The sequence below is a fragment of the Colobus angolensis genome, unplaced genomic scaffold (genome assembly GCF_000951035.1).
Source record: "Colobus angolensis palliatus isolate OR3802 unplaced genomic scaffold, Cang.pa_1.0 Scaffold72, whole genome shotgun sequence".
NCBI lineage: Eukaryota > Metazoa > Chordata > Mammalia > Primates > Cercopithecidae > Colobus > Colobus angolensis.
Genome location: NW_012120932.1, coordinates 5,224,202 through 5,239,907, shown reverse-complemented (window position 1 = coordinate 5,239,907; position 15,706 = coordinate 5,224,202). Strand labels below are relative to the sequence as shown.

Genomic DNA, 15,706 nt, shown 5'->3' with positions numbered 1-15,706 from the left:
TTTTAAGCAATTCCTACACCAAAGAAATCCTCCAGCCAAACAAATCTTTGTGCTCAAAAGTAAAAGTAGCTTCTCAGATTTTCAGTCATGAAACAAGATACCATTAAGAAGCCCAAATTCTTAAACATAGTGAGACGTCCTCTCTACAAAATAATAATAATGATAATAATGAGCTGGGCGTGGTGGGGCGTGCCTGTGGTTCCAGCAACTTGGGAGGCTGAGGCAGGAGGATCACCTTGACCTTGACCTCCCAGGGTCAAGACTGTAGTGAGCCATGTTTGTGTCACCGATCTCCAGCCCGGGTGATTGAGACTGTATTTATAAAAAAAAAAAAAAAAAGAGTGTATATGAAGACTTAATTGTAGGGTTAAAGGCAACTATTACCCTGGCTTGTGAATTCTACTTCTAAAAACAAAGCATTATTTTTAAATTCTTTTTTTTTCTTTTTTTTTTAAGAGACAGGGTCTCACTCTGTTGCCCAGGCTGGAGTGCGGTAACACAATCGTAGATCACTGCAGCCTCAAATCCTGGGCTCAGCTGGTCCTCCCACCTCAGCCTCCAGAGTAGCTGGGACCACAGGTACATGTCGCCACACCCAGCTCACTTTTTTATTTTTCATTTTATAGAGATGGGGGTCTCACTATGTTGCCCATGCTGGTCTCAAAATCCTGGCCTCTGTGATTCTCTTGCCTCCACCTTCCAAAGTGTTGAGATTTGTAGGTATGAGCCAGCCTGCCCATCCCTAAAAATTATTTCTGTCTATATAAAGTGAAGGAAAAATATGTATTCATCTCTGCTAAGAATTTGAATATAGAATTTTGCATAAAACAAAACAAATCGCTGCTGCTTCACTGCTACTTCTGAAGCCCAGGCCAGCAATGGCACTGCCACAGCTCTCATCGCCCCCCTGGGCCGCTGCCTTATGCATGGGGAAAACGAGACTCCTGTTGGCTCTTTTTTGAAATACAACACCTACTTCTCAAATTATTTGAGGCCATGGTTGGCCAAAAGTACAGACAACAATCACACTGCAAAATAATTAATCTGAGGAAAACACAAGAGCTGATACACTGCCTGCTTAGGAAATCTGAATCCTGATTTCTCAAATTAAGACTGAAGTGTTGAAATGGCATTCAAAACAAGACACTACGGCTCAATCGTGCAGTCATTCTTAGGCTGCTGGAAAACGTCTTTTAAAAAGTATTTATTTCTCTATAAAATGAGTGTGAAGTGAACTAATATAATAATAATCTTAAATAGCTAGTAATTTCTGTGGAACTTTAAAACCAAGAGAATGATAGAACTTGAGTGTGCTAATGATACCAGGGAAGATTCCAGTTATTTGCACTGACAACACGGTATTGATCCTAACTGCAGGTTATGCACTGATGAAGTCGGGGTGGGGGTAGAACTCCACTGAGCTATCACCAGTGACAGCGCACACCACCTGACAGGCACCAGAGGGGGACGCGTTGCCTCTGCCACAGAGAACCCGGGCACTTGCTGCCTTCTGCCTCCCAACCCAGGCCAGGCATGGCTTTGCAGAGCAGCGTGCAGCAAATGTATTTTCTTCCTTCCCATCTCCCCTGACAAAATCCTCTGTCCTACCTACCTCTTGCCTGTACTGCAGTTCACCTTCTTCTCTGCAGCATCCTTGGAGGCTCGGTACTCTGAGACTTCAGATACAGTGAAATCTACAACCCAAGGAACACGGCAAAGCCAAAAACTAAAAAGCCAGGTCTGGAACATAAATGTCCAATTCCAAGAAAGCAATCCATCAGGACAACTATGCACTAAGTATACTGGCTATCCACTCCGGACACTACAAGAGCATGCACAAAGGTGACCCTGCGGCCCTGCAGCCTTCAGAGAAGCCTTTCCCACTATCTCCGGGTCTGACTCAGAAGCCTGAAGTGTTGGTATGGCCTAATTCTCCAGGCGTGCCGCATAAGAGGAGCTTTTCACTGCAAACAACTGATCAAACGATGCCATGCCACCTGCGTCCGCTGCCAGCAGAGGTGGGTGGTGCTGACGGTGGATGGTGGCACTCAGGAGTCACCAACTTACAAATAAAACCCTTTGGAAAGAAAGTCATGGGGTGCTACAAAGATGATACGGATTAATACCACTGTAACTGTCACAAGTTTTTTGCTTCTGAAAATTCCAAATAATTAGGCTAAACTGAATACTCTGCTTGGGTCTAGAAATACCATGGCAAACGTCATTAACAACAACAACAGAAGGTACAGTTTACATGGAATACTGAAAGAAAAGAGCCTGATAGAGACCATTTTTAAACTTACCCTGGGAATGATCATTCAACCACAAAGTGACTAAGCATTATTAGCAACTGTTCCACCCATTCGGAACATCTCTGCCACTTGCAACAGTCTTTGAGAAGAATAAATCTATGTAGTGCATGATGCTCTTGAGTCAGAATATGTGGCAATCAAAGCTGACTAAGAGAAGTAAAGGAGAAAACACCCAAAAGGTTAATCTAGCTCAGAAATACAGCAGGTCTGAATGCACGACAATAAGCTTTATTTGTAAGATATTCAAGAAAATGTCATCAATAGGAGCAAGTTAAGTAGGTTTTGCCTAATTCTGAAGAGTGAAATCAGCCTGATTTTTAAATCTTTCTCAGCTATGTGAAAATACTCAGTGAAACCACAAAGCACCAGAGTTGGTTGCAATGGAATTTTTCTTTGGAAGAGATCTTGCAGGGAACTTTTGCATTCTTTCATAACTTCCAAGTCCAGGAGGAGAAAAGAGAAGACATTCTTAAAATATGAGTTAAGGAAAAAGCTTCAGAGAAGAAGAATGCAGCTCAGACACAGGAGGGTGGCGGAGGACCCCGTGGCACAGGACACACCTGCCTTCTGGGGGTCTTCAACATGTTGTTCCACAAGTGGGCCTCTTGCACATTCTTCTGCAGAAATAAAGCCTCTTCGCTGTTAAGGTCTTCATTTCAAAGATAAAAGATCTCAAGAGAATACAAATTTGCTGCTATCAGCCTAATAAAGGCATTCTGGCTATGTCTGGGCAAGGGGAAAGTGGGAGCAATGACTGTCATATGGAAATGCACCAACTTCAACAGGCGGCCTCAGCTCCGACCTCCTACTTTCATTTAGTATCAAGTGCTACACACTGTACTTACTGTATTCCCTAAAGGGGAGGAGGAAAATGAGACAGAGCAGGACATTCTGCACACTAGAGAGAAGACTTATGAGAGAGCTGCTGTACAACGGCAGATTTCAAGGCTACAAAATCACATATTTAATGAAAGTAGATCAGTGGGAAAAAGGCTTCTTTGCTAGATTGGGAAGGACATACTCAAGACACAGAAAAAACTAGAAGAAAATTGTATAGCCAACCGACAAAAATAAAACCACCCCAATTATCCCAAGCTAACTACTTTTGATAGGGAAGAAAACCTGTTTCAGTGTCTTCATTTATCAAGTGCTATTTTGAAATATCTGTTAAGGATAAGCATAACTTTAAAACAAGATACGTTACTTTTAATATCCTTTCTGTGGGACGAACAGAGAAGCCCGCCTTCCCTCCCCACCACCATCCCATTAATTGAAAAGATTCAGAAAAAGAACCTTTGAAAATAGGCAAACCAACAAAGCTAGGAGCTGACAAGCAGAAAAACATGCATTGTGGGAACCACAGGAGGCACCAGAAGTAAGCAACGGCAGAGAAACAGAACGGGACACTTACAGCAGCTATCTGCCAGGGGGTCCTGATGGCTACTGTGTTCTGAAACCATCGAGACAGAATAGCAGGATGGGAAGAATGTAGTCACAAACAATCCACCAGATGACAACACTACACAGTGCAGAGGTCAGCACAGCTAGGGGACATCTGGAAAGGGGTGAAGGGGAAAGAACAGATGTTCAAATTGGGAAGCCAAAATAAATTACGCAATCATCAATCAATCAATCAGTCAAGCCATATGTGAATTTTAGACACCCTAAAAGCCCAAAACAGCAACAGGGATACAAAGGGGCGGTCCACAAGGATGGAGTTTTGCCGTTTTATGCTGGAGAACAAAATGCTGTGTTTAAACAGGTTTGATACTTGGGGACTCAGTCACTAGTTAGATAACTACCCCATGGTAATTTAACTTCATGATACTGAAATCAGTCATAGATAAATGATTGAGGGTCTTCAAAAAGCACAAGATGTGCACACACGGAAAACTAAACCAAATCATAATGGGCAAAGGAGGCAAAACCAGATAACCAAAACCAAACAAACAAAAACCACAAAACCCCAGACTAGTTAACAAAATCACAGGAGGCACAACTAAAAACGAACGTTAACACAGCAGAACTGATCTCATTTCAATGGAATCACTAACTCCTGAGTCATCCAGGAAGCTAAGGGAATGGCACATTTTTAGAATATGGTTCACATTTAACCAAGGGCAACACAAAATGCGCAAAATTTCACTGAAGTATGCATCGTATAGATTTTTCTTAGTTGTTTTCCGCACTCACTTTCTTCATACTAGTTGGCTTTCACCTTGGGGTTTCTTTTTTATTTTTTAAGTATTATAATTTTTTGAGATGGAATCTTGCTCTGTCACCCAGCCTGGAGTACAATAGCGTGAGTTTGGCTTACTGCAAACTCCGCCTCCCAGGTTCAAGCAATTCTCCCACTGCAGCCCCCTGAGTAGCTGGGATTAGAGGTGTACACCACCACGCCCAGCTAAGAATTATATTTTTAGTATGGGGTTTCAACACGTTGGCCAGGCTGGTCTCAAACTCCTGACCTCAGGTGATCCACCTGCCTCGGCATCCCAAAATGCTGGGATTACAGGCATGAGCCACTGCACCTGGCCTCTTTTTCATTTTTAAGAAACGGGTCGGCTGGGCGCAGTGGCTCATGCCTGTAAGCCCAGCACTTTGGGAGGCCAAGGCAGGCAGATTACCCGAGGTCAGGAGTTCGAGACCAGCCTGTCCCACATGGTGAAACCCCTGCTCTACTAAAAAAAAATACAAAAATTAGCCAGGTGTGGTGGCATACGCCTGTAATCCCAGCTACTTGGGAGGCTGGGGCAGGAGAATTGCTTGAGCTCGGGAGGCAAAGATTGCAGTGAGCCGAGATAATGCCACTGCACTCCAGCCTGGCCAACAGAGCAAGACTCTGTCTCAAGAAAGAAAGAAAGAAAGAAAGAAAGAAACAGAAGGTACTGCTCTGCTACCCAGGCTGGAGTGCAGTGGCGTTATCATAGTTCACTGTAATCTCCAACTCCTAGGTGCAAACAATCCTCCAACATCAGCCTCCTGAGTAGCAGCTGAGACTACCTGTTCATCCCACCAGGCCTAGTTACTTTTGTTGTTGTTGTTTTTTAATTTTTTTTTGTAGAAACAGAGTCTCACTATGTTGGCTAGGCTGGTCTCCAACTCCTGGGCTCGAGTGATCCTCCTGCCCTTGAACTCCCAAAGTGCTGGGATCACAGGCATGAGCCACTGTGTCCAGCCTCAGCTTGGTGTTTCTTTTTTTTTTTTTTGAGACGGAGTCTCGCTCTGTCGCCCAGGCTGGAGTGCGGTGGCCGGATCTCAGCTCACTGCAAGCTCCGCCTCCCGGGTTTACGCCATTCTCCTGCCTCAGCCTCCAGAGCAGCTGGGACCACCACCAGCTGGTAGCCCGCCACCTCGCCCGGCTAGTTTTTTGTATTTTTTTAGTAGAGACGGGGTTTCACCGTGTTAGCCAGGATGGTCTCGATCTCCTGACTTCGTGATCCGCCCATCTCGGCCTCCCAAAGTGCTGGGACTACAGGCTTGAGCCACGGCGCCCGGCCAGCGTGGTGTTTCTTAATCCATTGATCTGGGTTCTAGCGACAAGGAAGGAAACCTCCTCCCATTTAGAAGGGCAGAAGCTCCTTCCAATGACTGCACTTCCACATGGTTACCCGGATACATCTGTGACCAATACTAGAGCCTCTACTGAGCATGCGCTGCGTGCGGAGTACCACTGATCAGTTTTGGAAGTGACTGATTTGACTTATCATGTCATTTTTATCGTTGACCTCATCACTGTCATCATTAAAAATTCCATGTCGGGCCAGGCGCAGTGGCTCACGCCTGTAATCCCAACACTTTGGGAAGCTGAGGCGGAGCAGATCATGGGGTCAGGAGTTCAAGACCAGCCTGGCCAACATGGTGAAACCCCATCTCTATTAAAAATACAAAAATTAGCGAGACGTGATGGCGGGTGCCTGTAACGCCAGCTACTTGGGAGGCTGAGGCAGGAGAATCACTTGAACCCGGAAGGCGGAGTTTGCACTGAGCCAAGATTACGCCATTGCACTTCGGCCCGGGTGACAAAGCAAGACTCTGTCTCGGAAAAAAAGAAAAATGTACCCACCAGGCATCCTATATTGTGGAAAGGGATTAGACTAAAGGGTACACTCGAAATACAAACTAACCTCACCCCACAAGTTACACCTACACCATCTTATTTAATCTTCCCACAAAAAAAAAAAAAAAACAAGCCTACTAATATATGTTAAGATCACAGGGGTGAATATTTAAACGGAATGAATAAATGGCCTGGGAGCACTAGAAAACTCTCTACCCATCCCAGGCTTCACTTTCAGTTCCTTAAAGGCAGAACGGCCTGAATGTCCAGGTGTCAGCATTATAGATGGTTATTTGTTCCTCTAGTAAACCTCATGGCTTCAGAATTACTTTCCACCGCTAACACACATACCCATCTCCAAACCTGCCAAAACCATCAGTATGCGGAACAACAGGCCTCATGGCTCAAGTTATGAAATCTACCAAATCCATTTTAGCACAGACAATATACTTGTCATCGCGTCCTGAAGATCAGCTCATTGTCAATGGTGCCACATGGTTTACCGTCATCACTGTAGTCAGGATTAGACAGGCTGAGCCAATGGCCATTTTACAATTGATAAAAAACTTAAACTCTCCCCCAAAACTGACCATTTATAAAAGAGAAACCGGCCAGGCGCTGGTGGCTCATGCCTGTAATCCCAGCACTTTGGGAGGCTGAGGCAGGATCACTTGAGGTCAGGATTTCGAGACAAGCCTGGCCAACATGGTGAAACCTTGCCTCTACTAAAAATACGAAAAATTAGCTGGGTGTGGTGGTGCACACCGGTAATCCCAGATACTCGGGAGGCTGAGGCAGGAGGATCACTGGAACTCGGGAGGCAGAGTTTGCAGTGAGCCGAGGGCGTACCACTGCACTCCAGCCTGGCCAACAGAGCAAGACTCCATCTTAAAAAAAAAAAAGAGAGAGAAACCAATCGTTGGAATAATATTTTATGTACTACGACTTTCTCCTAAGAGTCACTAGTACTTGTGTATTTCTCACTGACTTTCTTTCTTGCATGTATTGTACTTTCACAAGGCTAAGTGCCAATGTTAAAGCAAAATAATCTGCTCACAGAAATCAATGAGTCAAAATTGGGATGAAGAAATTGATTTTGTATTTTTCAACCTAAGCCATTGTTGAACACAGTCCCCTCAGGGACTTCTATTCCTAAAATAACTACAAAGACACAAGAGGGAAAGAAAGAAAACCTTCGACTGATCTTTTCTAGGGCCAAAAAGCTGCAAATAATAGCAGAGAGGGTTTGAAAAAGCCGAGAAGGGATAAGCAAAATGTTGTAATGGAGGAGGAAGGAGATTTGCTGAGACTCATCAAAAATCCCCCGGGGTCTACACACATAACTCAGAGCTTAGAAAAACTAGCATTTTGCTTTCTTCTTTGAAAGTGTGGCCTAAAACTTTGTTATTTGTGTTATGTGGGGCTATTTTTATATATTGTTTTTAGGATATTACCAAAAGGAATCCTGAGCTCACTGCAGCCTCAGACTCCTGGGCTAAGTGGTCCTCTTGCCTCAGCCTCCCGCATAGCCTGGTCTACAGGTGCACACCGCCATGCCCAGCTAGATTTGAACTCATGTTAATGAGAGTAACAGATTCAGAGGGTGACTAAAGGAAATTGCCTATTTAACAAAAACTTTTGACTAAGCAGGATTTGTATCCCCTGACTCTCGACTTTTGAACAGCAGGCAACAAAATATTAAAAAATAAATGATGATGCTGATTCTGAAAAACAAAACAAAAAAACCTGGACACAGCTAAAATCAACCCACAAAAGCATCAGTTTCCTAGGGCTTGCAATTCAACGTGTGGTCCCTGGACCAGCAGCCTCTGCTAGAAATGTGAAATCTTGGGCCCTGCCCCCACCCCACTAATCATAACCCATATTTCAACAAGCGCCGGGTGCCTCATGCACACTTAAGTCAGAGAAGCACTGCTTGAGGGCACTGCCTGCCTCCGCCACATCCAGAGTTAGTATCTGGATGATTACCTGGAGCCACCACAATACTGCCAAGGAAAAACCATGAAGGCTTTAGATGAAGACTTTTCATAAGGAAATTAAAAACAAAATGACATTTGGAGTTAAGTAAATTATACAAAAGGCACCATTTTCTTTGTTTTTTGGGATGCAGTCTCACTCTGTCGCCCAGTCTGGACTGTAATGGCACAATCTCAGCTCACTGCAATCTCCACCTCCCAGATTCAAGCGATCCTCCTGCCTCAGCCTCCTGAGTAGCTGGGATTATAGGCACCTACCATCATGCCTGGCTAATTTTTGTATTTTTGTAGAGATGGGCTATCACCATGTTGCCCAGGCTGGTCTTGAACTCCTGACCTCAGGTGATCCACCCACCTTGGTCTCCCATAGTGCTGGGATTACAGGTGTGCACCACCACGCCTGGCCAAAAGGCACCATTTTTAAAGCAGTCTAGTTGACTACAGTACCACTAAGCTGCAAAAGAAATCTTCATAAATGCCTGTAATCAAAATGGATGCCCTACATGCATTCACATAACACTGCATACTGCAAAACTCAACGCTTTGCACTGGGTCTTTGAAGAACCTCCCAGAGGAGCAGCCCATAATGACACATGCCTTACATGTGATTCTACTTCAGGATTTTTATGACAAGATACTAGTGAGGAATTACTTTCAGTGAAAAAGAAAACCTGTTCTCCGCCAATACAAACAGGTTATTATATCATACTTCCTTACCATATTACAAGATGCTTACTGAATAAATGATCTATGTCCATCACACTCCCTTCCCCCAAAAAAGAAGGTTGGAAATCTGGTGCCCACCACGAAGAAGGAAGTAACCAGAAGGAAGAAATCCGGTGGCCACAGGTGGAAGCAGCTACTAAAGGGCAGCCTACAAAAAAGACCACGGTCCTGCAGTTCGCGTCTGCGCATTTGTCTAATCATCTTGGACGCTCCATCAGGGTCAATCCCAACGAACACACGTTCACAAGAATGGACACACGGACACACATCCACTCAGTAACTGTAACACTTCCTGTTCCCAGGCTAAATCTTCCTCTATAACTAGAAAATCATTCCCCAAAGAAACAAACAAAAAACCCAAAACATACTTTAGACCAGTTCACTGTTGCCCCAAAAACAACATGTCATTAAGCCATCACGTCATGCTGATCAAAACAAATGATCTGCAACATGGCGAATGTAAAGAGACAGACCAGTTTATAACTATGGACAGGTCTGGCATCCTGAGCTCTGGAGGATGCCCCGTGCTGATTATTCATGGAGAAAAAGCATCCCTGATGTCGCCTTCCCACCCATAAAGGCTCATGAGGACCAAGGTAAACAAGGGACAGCTGAGAGATTCCAAGGCCAGCACCCCTAGGTTTTAAATAACACAGGCAAACATTTCAAAGTGGCATCATGGGCTTGCAACGATGGAGAAAAATGTGCCGGAGAAACCCTCACCAAGGACCCCGTACACATAATAAAGAAACGTCAGCCACAACAAAGGAAGCCGGACTCACGTGAGAGGAACAGCGTTTGTTTTTGATTGTCTTCTGCTTTTCAGGGCCCGAAGTCTATCACCTTGTGTCACTCCATTGATTTCGTCGTCGTCACTGTACTGTGTAAGTAAAAAAACACTGAGCTAATGGTTTAAATTGCACTTATTAATCCAGTAAAGCAGAGCAGCAATTTATCCACATAAACACAGACAGTCCAAGTTTCTGCAAACTCTAAAATATTTTTCCCTTTCACAATCAAACCACAGATCACATTTTAAGACAGCCAAAGGTGACTTTCAGAGACAACCCAGCAGCACTCATTATAGAACGTATCAACAGTGAAGAGGGTTAATGGGCTTTCACGTTTGAAAACATTCTTTTTAAAATCTCACAGTGTACTTACTACCACTTAATGTAGTACTGCTGCCCCCTAAGCCCTTGATTTGTTAAAAGCTCCCCATTTGAGACTGATTGCTTTCCTAAATCGGCTGTTGTGAAATGGCAAAAAGGGGTGAGGGGCAGGGGTAGATCTGGCTAAAGAGCTCACTTCACAACCTTTTATGCACCTGCCGAGTTACAGTTTTATGGACACACACAACCTTGTTTCCATTATTTTGGGTAAAAAGTGCCTAGAGAGGGTTATAAATATAAAAAACTGACAATCATCCAAGAGCTGCTTTATTATTTTACCTACAGATTTCTCCATGCCCTGACAAGGTTTCAACAGCAGTTAAAGCAGTAACAACATCTCAACAGAAACAGCTTCATTACCGGTTCGGGTTCTTGCTGGTCTTGATTCTCGACCCCATTTATGGAAATGTCATCAACGCCAGAGAGAAGTTTGGAGAAGGCTGCTCTGTGTTGTCCATTCTCCTGCCCCTTTAACTTCTGACGAAAATAGTCCCCTTCCAGCCAGAGGCTTGTTTGCTTCCTAGAGCATTTAAATAACATCAAAATAGAGCTTTCCAGAAAGATACATGAACAACTTCTTCCTACCAGACTATCTGTTGTTACTGGAAACTAAGGGAAATTCCAGTCCCCATCAGATTCCAACCCCACTTGTTCCCTTGGAACTACAGACGTACGCTACTACTTACATCACCAAAAACTGCTGCTGAGGCCCAATCACCGAGCCAGGTCTGCAGATCCTGACCCACGCAATGGTCTCGGCTGCCGTCATCCTGTAATGCTTCATGATGTAGCATGCTATCAGAGTGCCCGTGCGACCAAGGCCAGCTAGGAAAAGAAAGAAGCACAGAAATGAAACTTGGGCTCATGTACTCCAGGATTTTGTTGGGCAGGTAGAATTTTTGTAAAAGGCTTCTCATGACTCTGCTTCTCTCAACAGCAGTTCTCAAGGCTGGTTATACTCTGGAATCACCTAGAGAAGTTTTTAAATACTGATGCCTGGTCTCATGCCCAGAATGTATTTATTATTTGTTTCATTTAATTATTTATTTTTGAGATAGAGTCTCGCTCTGTTGCCCAGCAGGCTGGCTGGAGAGAAATTGATGTGATCTCGGCTCACCGTAACCTTCACCTCCAGGCTCAAGCAATTCCTCTACCTCAACCTCCCAAGTAGCTAGGATTACAGGCGTGTGCCACCACACCTGGCTAATGTCTGTATTTTCAGTAGAGACAGGGTTTCACCATGTTGGCCAGGCTGGTCTCAAACTCACCTCACCTCAGGTGATCCGCCCACCTTGGCCTCCTAAAATGCTGGGATTATAGGCTTGAGCCACCACGCCTGGCTTTACGCCCAGAATTTAGATTTCACTGGTGTGCAGCATAGCTTGGACAGAGAGACTCCTAAAATCTTCCAGATGATTCTACACGTAGCCGAGGTGGAGAATCACTTTCTAAGCAATCATTCTAGTAAGTGCAGTGTCTTCTGCCCTGGGCATTTTAGAAAAATGGTACCACCATCTTTGCAAAAACAAAGGCTTGCAATTTTGCACTTACTCCCGCATCCAATTATATTTTCTAGTTTGTTATATTATATTTTCACTCAGATTCTTTTAAACCTCTATTGGTGCTGGCCTGTCTTATCTACACTATTATCAATACCTCCAGTGATGGTTAATTTTATGTGTCAATCCGGAATGAATCTTTGGAGATTAACATTTAAGTTGGTGAGCTTTCAGTAAGCACAGTTCCCTCCATAATGTGGATGGGCCCCATCCAATCACCTGAAAACCTGGGCAGAACAAAAACAATGACTTTCCTGAGCAAGAGGCTGCCTTTGGCTTTCATCTGCCCCATCAGCTCTCCTGTGTTTCCAGGCTGCTGGCCCACACTGCATATTTTGGACTCACCAGAATCTATACTTGCATAAGCCAATTCCTTTTAATAAATCTCCTACATATAAAAAAAAAAAACCTACTGGCTTTGTTTTTCTGGAGAACCCTAAATAAAACAGATTTGGATTATGAGGTGGATGTCACTGTAACAACTAAATAGAAATGGAGAAGTAGCTTTGTGGATGACAACCTTGGATATTTAGCAGAGGAGATTTATAAGGAAAGTGTTGAAGATACAACCTGATTTCTCTTTAACTGGTTACAGTAAAATGCAAAAGGAAAAAAAGACAAATTAAAGAAGAAATTGTTAAGCAACAGGGAATCAGGAACTAGAGTCAGAAAATTCTCAGGCTATCCATATTGCAAAAAATAAGAGTGTTACAGACAGAAAAATCAAGGGTGTGGCTGAACATTCCCCTCTAAAGAGATTCCCTAGACTTAATCAGCCGTCTCAGCAGAAGCAAGGAAGAGAGATGGGATTATACCAGTAGAGACACTGGCAACTTGCGGTAAAGGGGATGGACATGGAATAAAATAAAGTAAGGCTTTTGACTTCTGAAAGCAGAGCTACCTAGATGCAAACATTCTTGAATCTTCAAGAAAAGGAAGGATGGCCGGGCGCGGTGGCTCAAGCCTGTAATCCCAGCACTTGGGTGGCCAAGACAGGCAGATCACGAGGTCAGGAGATCGAGACCATCCTGGCTAACACAGTGAAACCCCGTCTCTACTAAAAAATACAAAAAAAAACTAGCTGGGCGAGGTGGCGGACGCCTATAGTCCCAGCTACTTGGGAGGCTGAGGCAGGAGAATGGCGTGAACCCGGGAGGCGGAGCTTGCAGTGAGCTGAGATCCGGCCACTGCACTCCAGCCCGGGCGACAGAGCAAGACTCCGTCTGAAAAAAAAAAAAAAAAAAAAAGATGATCCCAAGGGCAATTTAGAGATCCCCAGTGCTGCCACTGCCACCAAGACACAGAGTATATAAGCTCAGGGCAAGCCTGTCTACTCCTTGATTTCACAGGGTAGGGCCACCTCTGACAGTTACAGCGAACCCAGCTGCCTCTGACCACAGCCCTCAGGGGCAAAGCCACCACCCTAGAGGGCGAAGAGGGCGTGGAGGGCACGGCGTGGAGCCAAAGAGGATGATCCTCTAGCCTTAAGATGTAATGGGATTTGCCTGGCTAGGTTTTGGACTTGTTTAGAAGCACTTTCTTATCCTGTGCCTATACCATCACAGCTGGGAGGAATTACGTCTCAGGATGGATCATACCTCAAGTCTCCCCTATATTTGAGTTGAATGCTATTTAGATGAGACTCTGAACTTGGAGTTGATGCCAGAATGAGTTGAGATGTTCAGAGCTGTTGAGATGGGGGTGAATGTATTTTTGAACTGAAGGGACATAAATTTGAGGGGGTCAGAGGGCAGAATATAATGAAGTGAATTGTGTCTCCCCTAATCTTAATCCGTATGTTGTTCTAACTCCCAGTATAACTCCATTTGGAGATAAGGCCTTTATGGAAGTAAATAAGGTCACAGAGTGGGGCCCTAATCCAACAGGACTGGGGTACTCCTAACGAAAGAAAGAGATGAGCCGGGCGTGGTGGCTCAAGCCTGTAATCCCAGCACTTGGGGAGGCCGAGGCGGGCGGATCACATGGTCAGGAGATCGAGACCACCCTGGCTAACACAGTGAAACCCCGTCTCTACTAAAATTAGCCGGGCGCGGTGGCGGCGCCTGTAGTCCCAGCTACTCGGGAGGCTGAGGCAGGAGAAAGGCGTGAACCCAGGAGGCGGAGCTTGCCGTGAGCTGAGATCGCGCCACTGCGCTCCAGCCTGGGCGACAGAGTGAGACTCTGTCTCAAAAAAAAAAAAAAAGAAAAAAGAAAAAGAAACAAGGCGGCAGGAGTTGAGTGCAAGCAGAGGACAAACCATGAGAAGACTCAGAGACGACAGCCATCTGCAAGCTGAAGAGAGAGGCCTTCCCAGAAAACATCCCTGCCAATGCCTTGACCTTGGACTTCTAGCCCCCAGAACTGTGAGAGAATTAACTGCTGGTGTGTAAGCCGCCCAGCCGGTGATATGCCCCAGCAGGCTAATACACCTCTTGATGACTCTCAATTTTCACGGTACAGCCCAGTTTTCATACTGTCATCATTTTTCCTCCCTAAACAAAGATGCAATCATACAAGAGCCTCTCTAGGCTTTTAATTGGTCATCATTCTATTTCAGGGTATCTCAACCTCAGCAGCACTGACATTCAAGGCTGGACAGTTATTTACAGTGAGGGGCTGTCTGTACGCTGCAGGGTGTTTGGCAGCGTCCCCGATCTCTACCCACCAGATGCCAGTGGTGCCCAACCCTCAAAAAAGGTCGCCGCACATTGTCAGATGTCGGGTGTGTGATGGGGTTGGGATGCAGAAGGACCCTGGTGAAGAATAACTTCAACTGCTTTTTATAATTAAAAAATGAAATAAGCAATGCTGGATTTTGTTTTAATTATGTTTAAAAATTGGAGTAAAATACACATAACATAAAATTTACCGTTTTTCTTCATGTATCATTTTCCTGATTTCATTTAGTTGTCTGACTCTTTTAGCTCACTGAACATGTTTAAGACAGTTATTTTAAATTCTGTATCAGTTAATTCAGAAACTTACATTTCCTTACTGTCAGTTTCTGACTATCACTTTAACCACTTTTTATGTGTCCAGTTCAGCAGCACTAAGTGCATTCACACTGTTGTACAAACATTACCACCATCCATCTTCAGAACATATTTCATCTTGCAAAACGGAAACTCTGGACCCATCAAACAATAACTACCAATCCCTGCCTCCCCTCAGGCCCTGGCAACCACCATTCTACTTTCTCTTACCCCGAGTATCACATACAAGTGGATTCATACAGTATCTGTCCTTTTCTGACTATTGTTGCAGTACATGTGTCAGAATTCTCTTCATTTCTATGGATGCAAAATATCCTGCTGTATGATATAGCACATTTTCTTTAGCCATTTCTTTAGCCTTCCTCTGATGGAAACCTGGACTGCTTCCACCTTTTGGCTATTAAGAGTAATGCTGCTGGCTGGGTGTGGTGGCTCACACCTCTAATCCCAGAACTTTGGGAGGCTCAGGCGGGTGGACTGCTTGAGGTCAGGAGTTTGAGACCAGCCTGGCCAACATGGTGAAACCCTGTCTCTACTAAAAATACAAAAACTAGTTGGATGTGGTGGCGTGTGCCTGTCATCCTAGCTACTGTGGAGGCTGAGGCAGGAGAATCACTTGAACCCAGGAGGCGGAGGCTAAAGTGAGCCGAGATTGCACCATTGCACTCCAGCCTGGAAAATAAGAGTGAAAATCCATCTCAAAAAAAAGAAGGAAGAAGAAGAAAAGAAGAAGAGGAGGAGGAGGAAGGAGAAGAAAAGAAGAAGAAGGAAGAAGGAAGAAGAAGAAGAAGAAGAAGAAGAAGAAGGAAGAAGGAAGAAAGAAGAAGAAGAAGAAGAAGAAGAAGAGGAGGATGAGGAGGAGGAGGAGGAGGAGGAGGAGGAGGAGG

At 44.6% G+C, this 15,706-nt stretch overlaps 1 protein-coding gene across 1 annotated transcript in view; it reads right to left on the bottom strand.

Annotated features, from left to right (window-relative positions):
* CDC14B (cell division cycle 14B) overlaps positions 1–15,706 on the bottom strand; it is a 66,198-nt gene that overhangs the window by 11,136 nt on the left and 39,356 nt on the right. The window contains exons 10-12 of the mRNA XM_011927502.1: positions 10,954–11,092; positions 10,628–10,787; positions 9,878–9,975 (exon numbers count right to left, since the gene is read on the bottom strand). Of these exons, the coding sequence (XP_011782892.1) occupies positions 9,878–9,975; positions 10,628–10,787; positions 10,954–11,092 (397 nt within the window). The remainder of the gene's footprint in view (positions 1–9,877; positions 9,976–10,627; positions 10,788–10,953; positions 11,093–15,706) is intronic.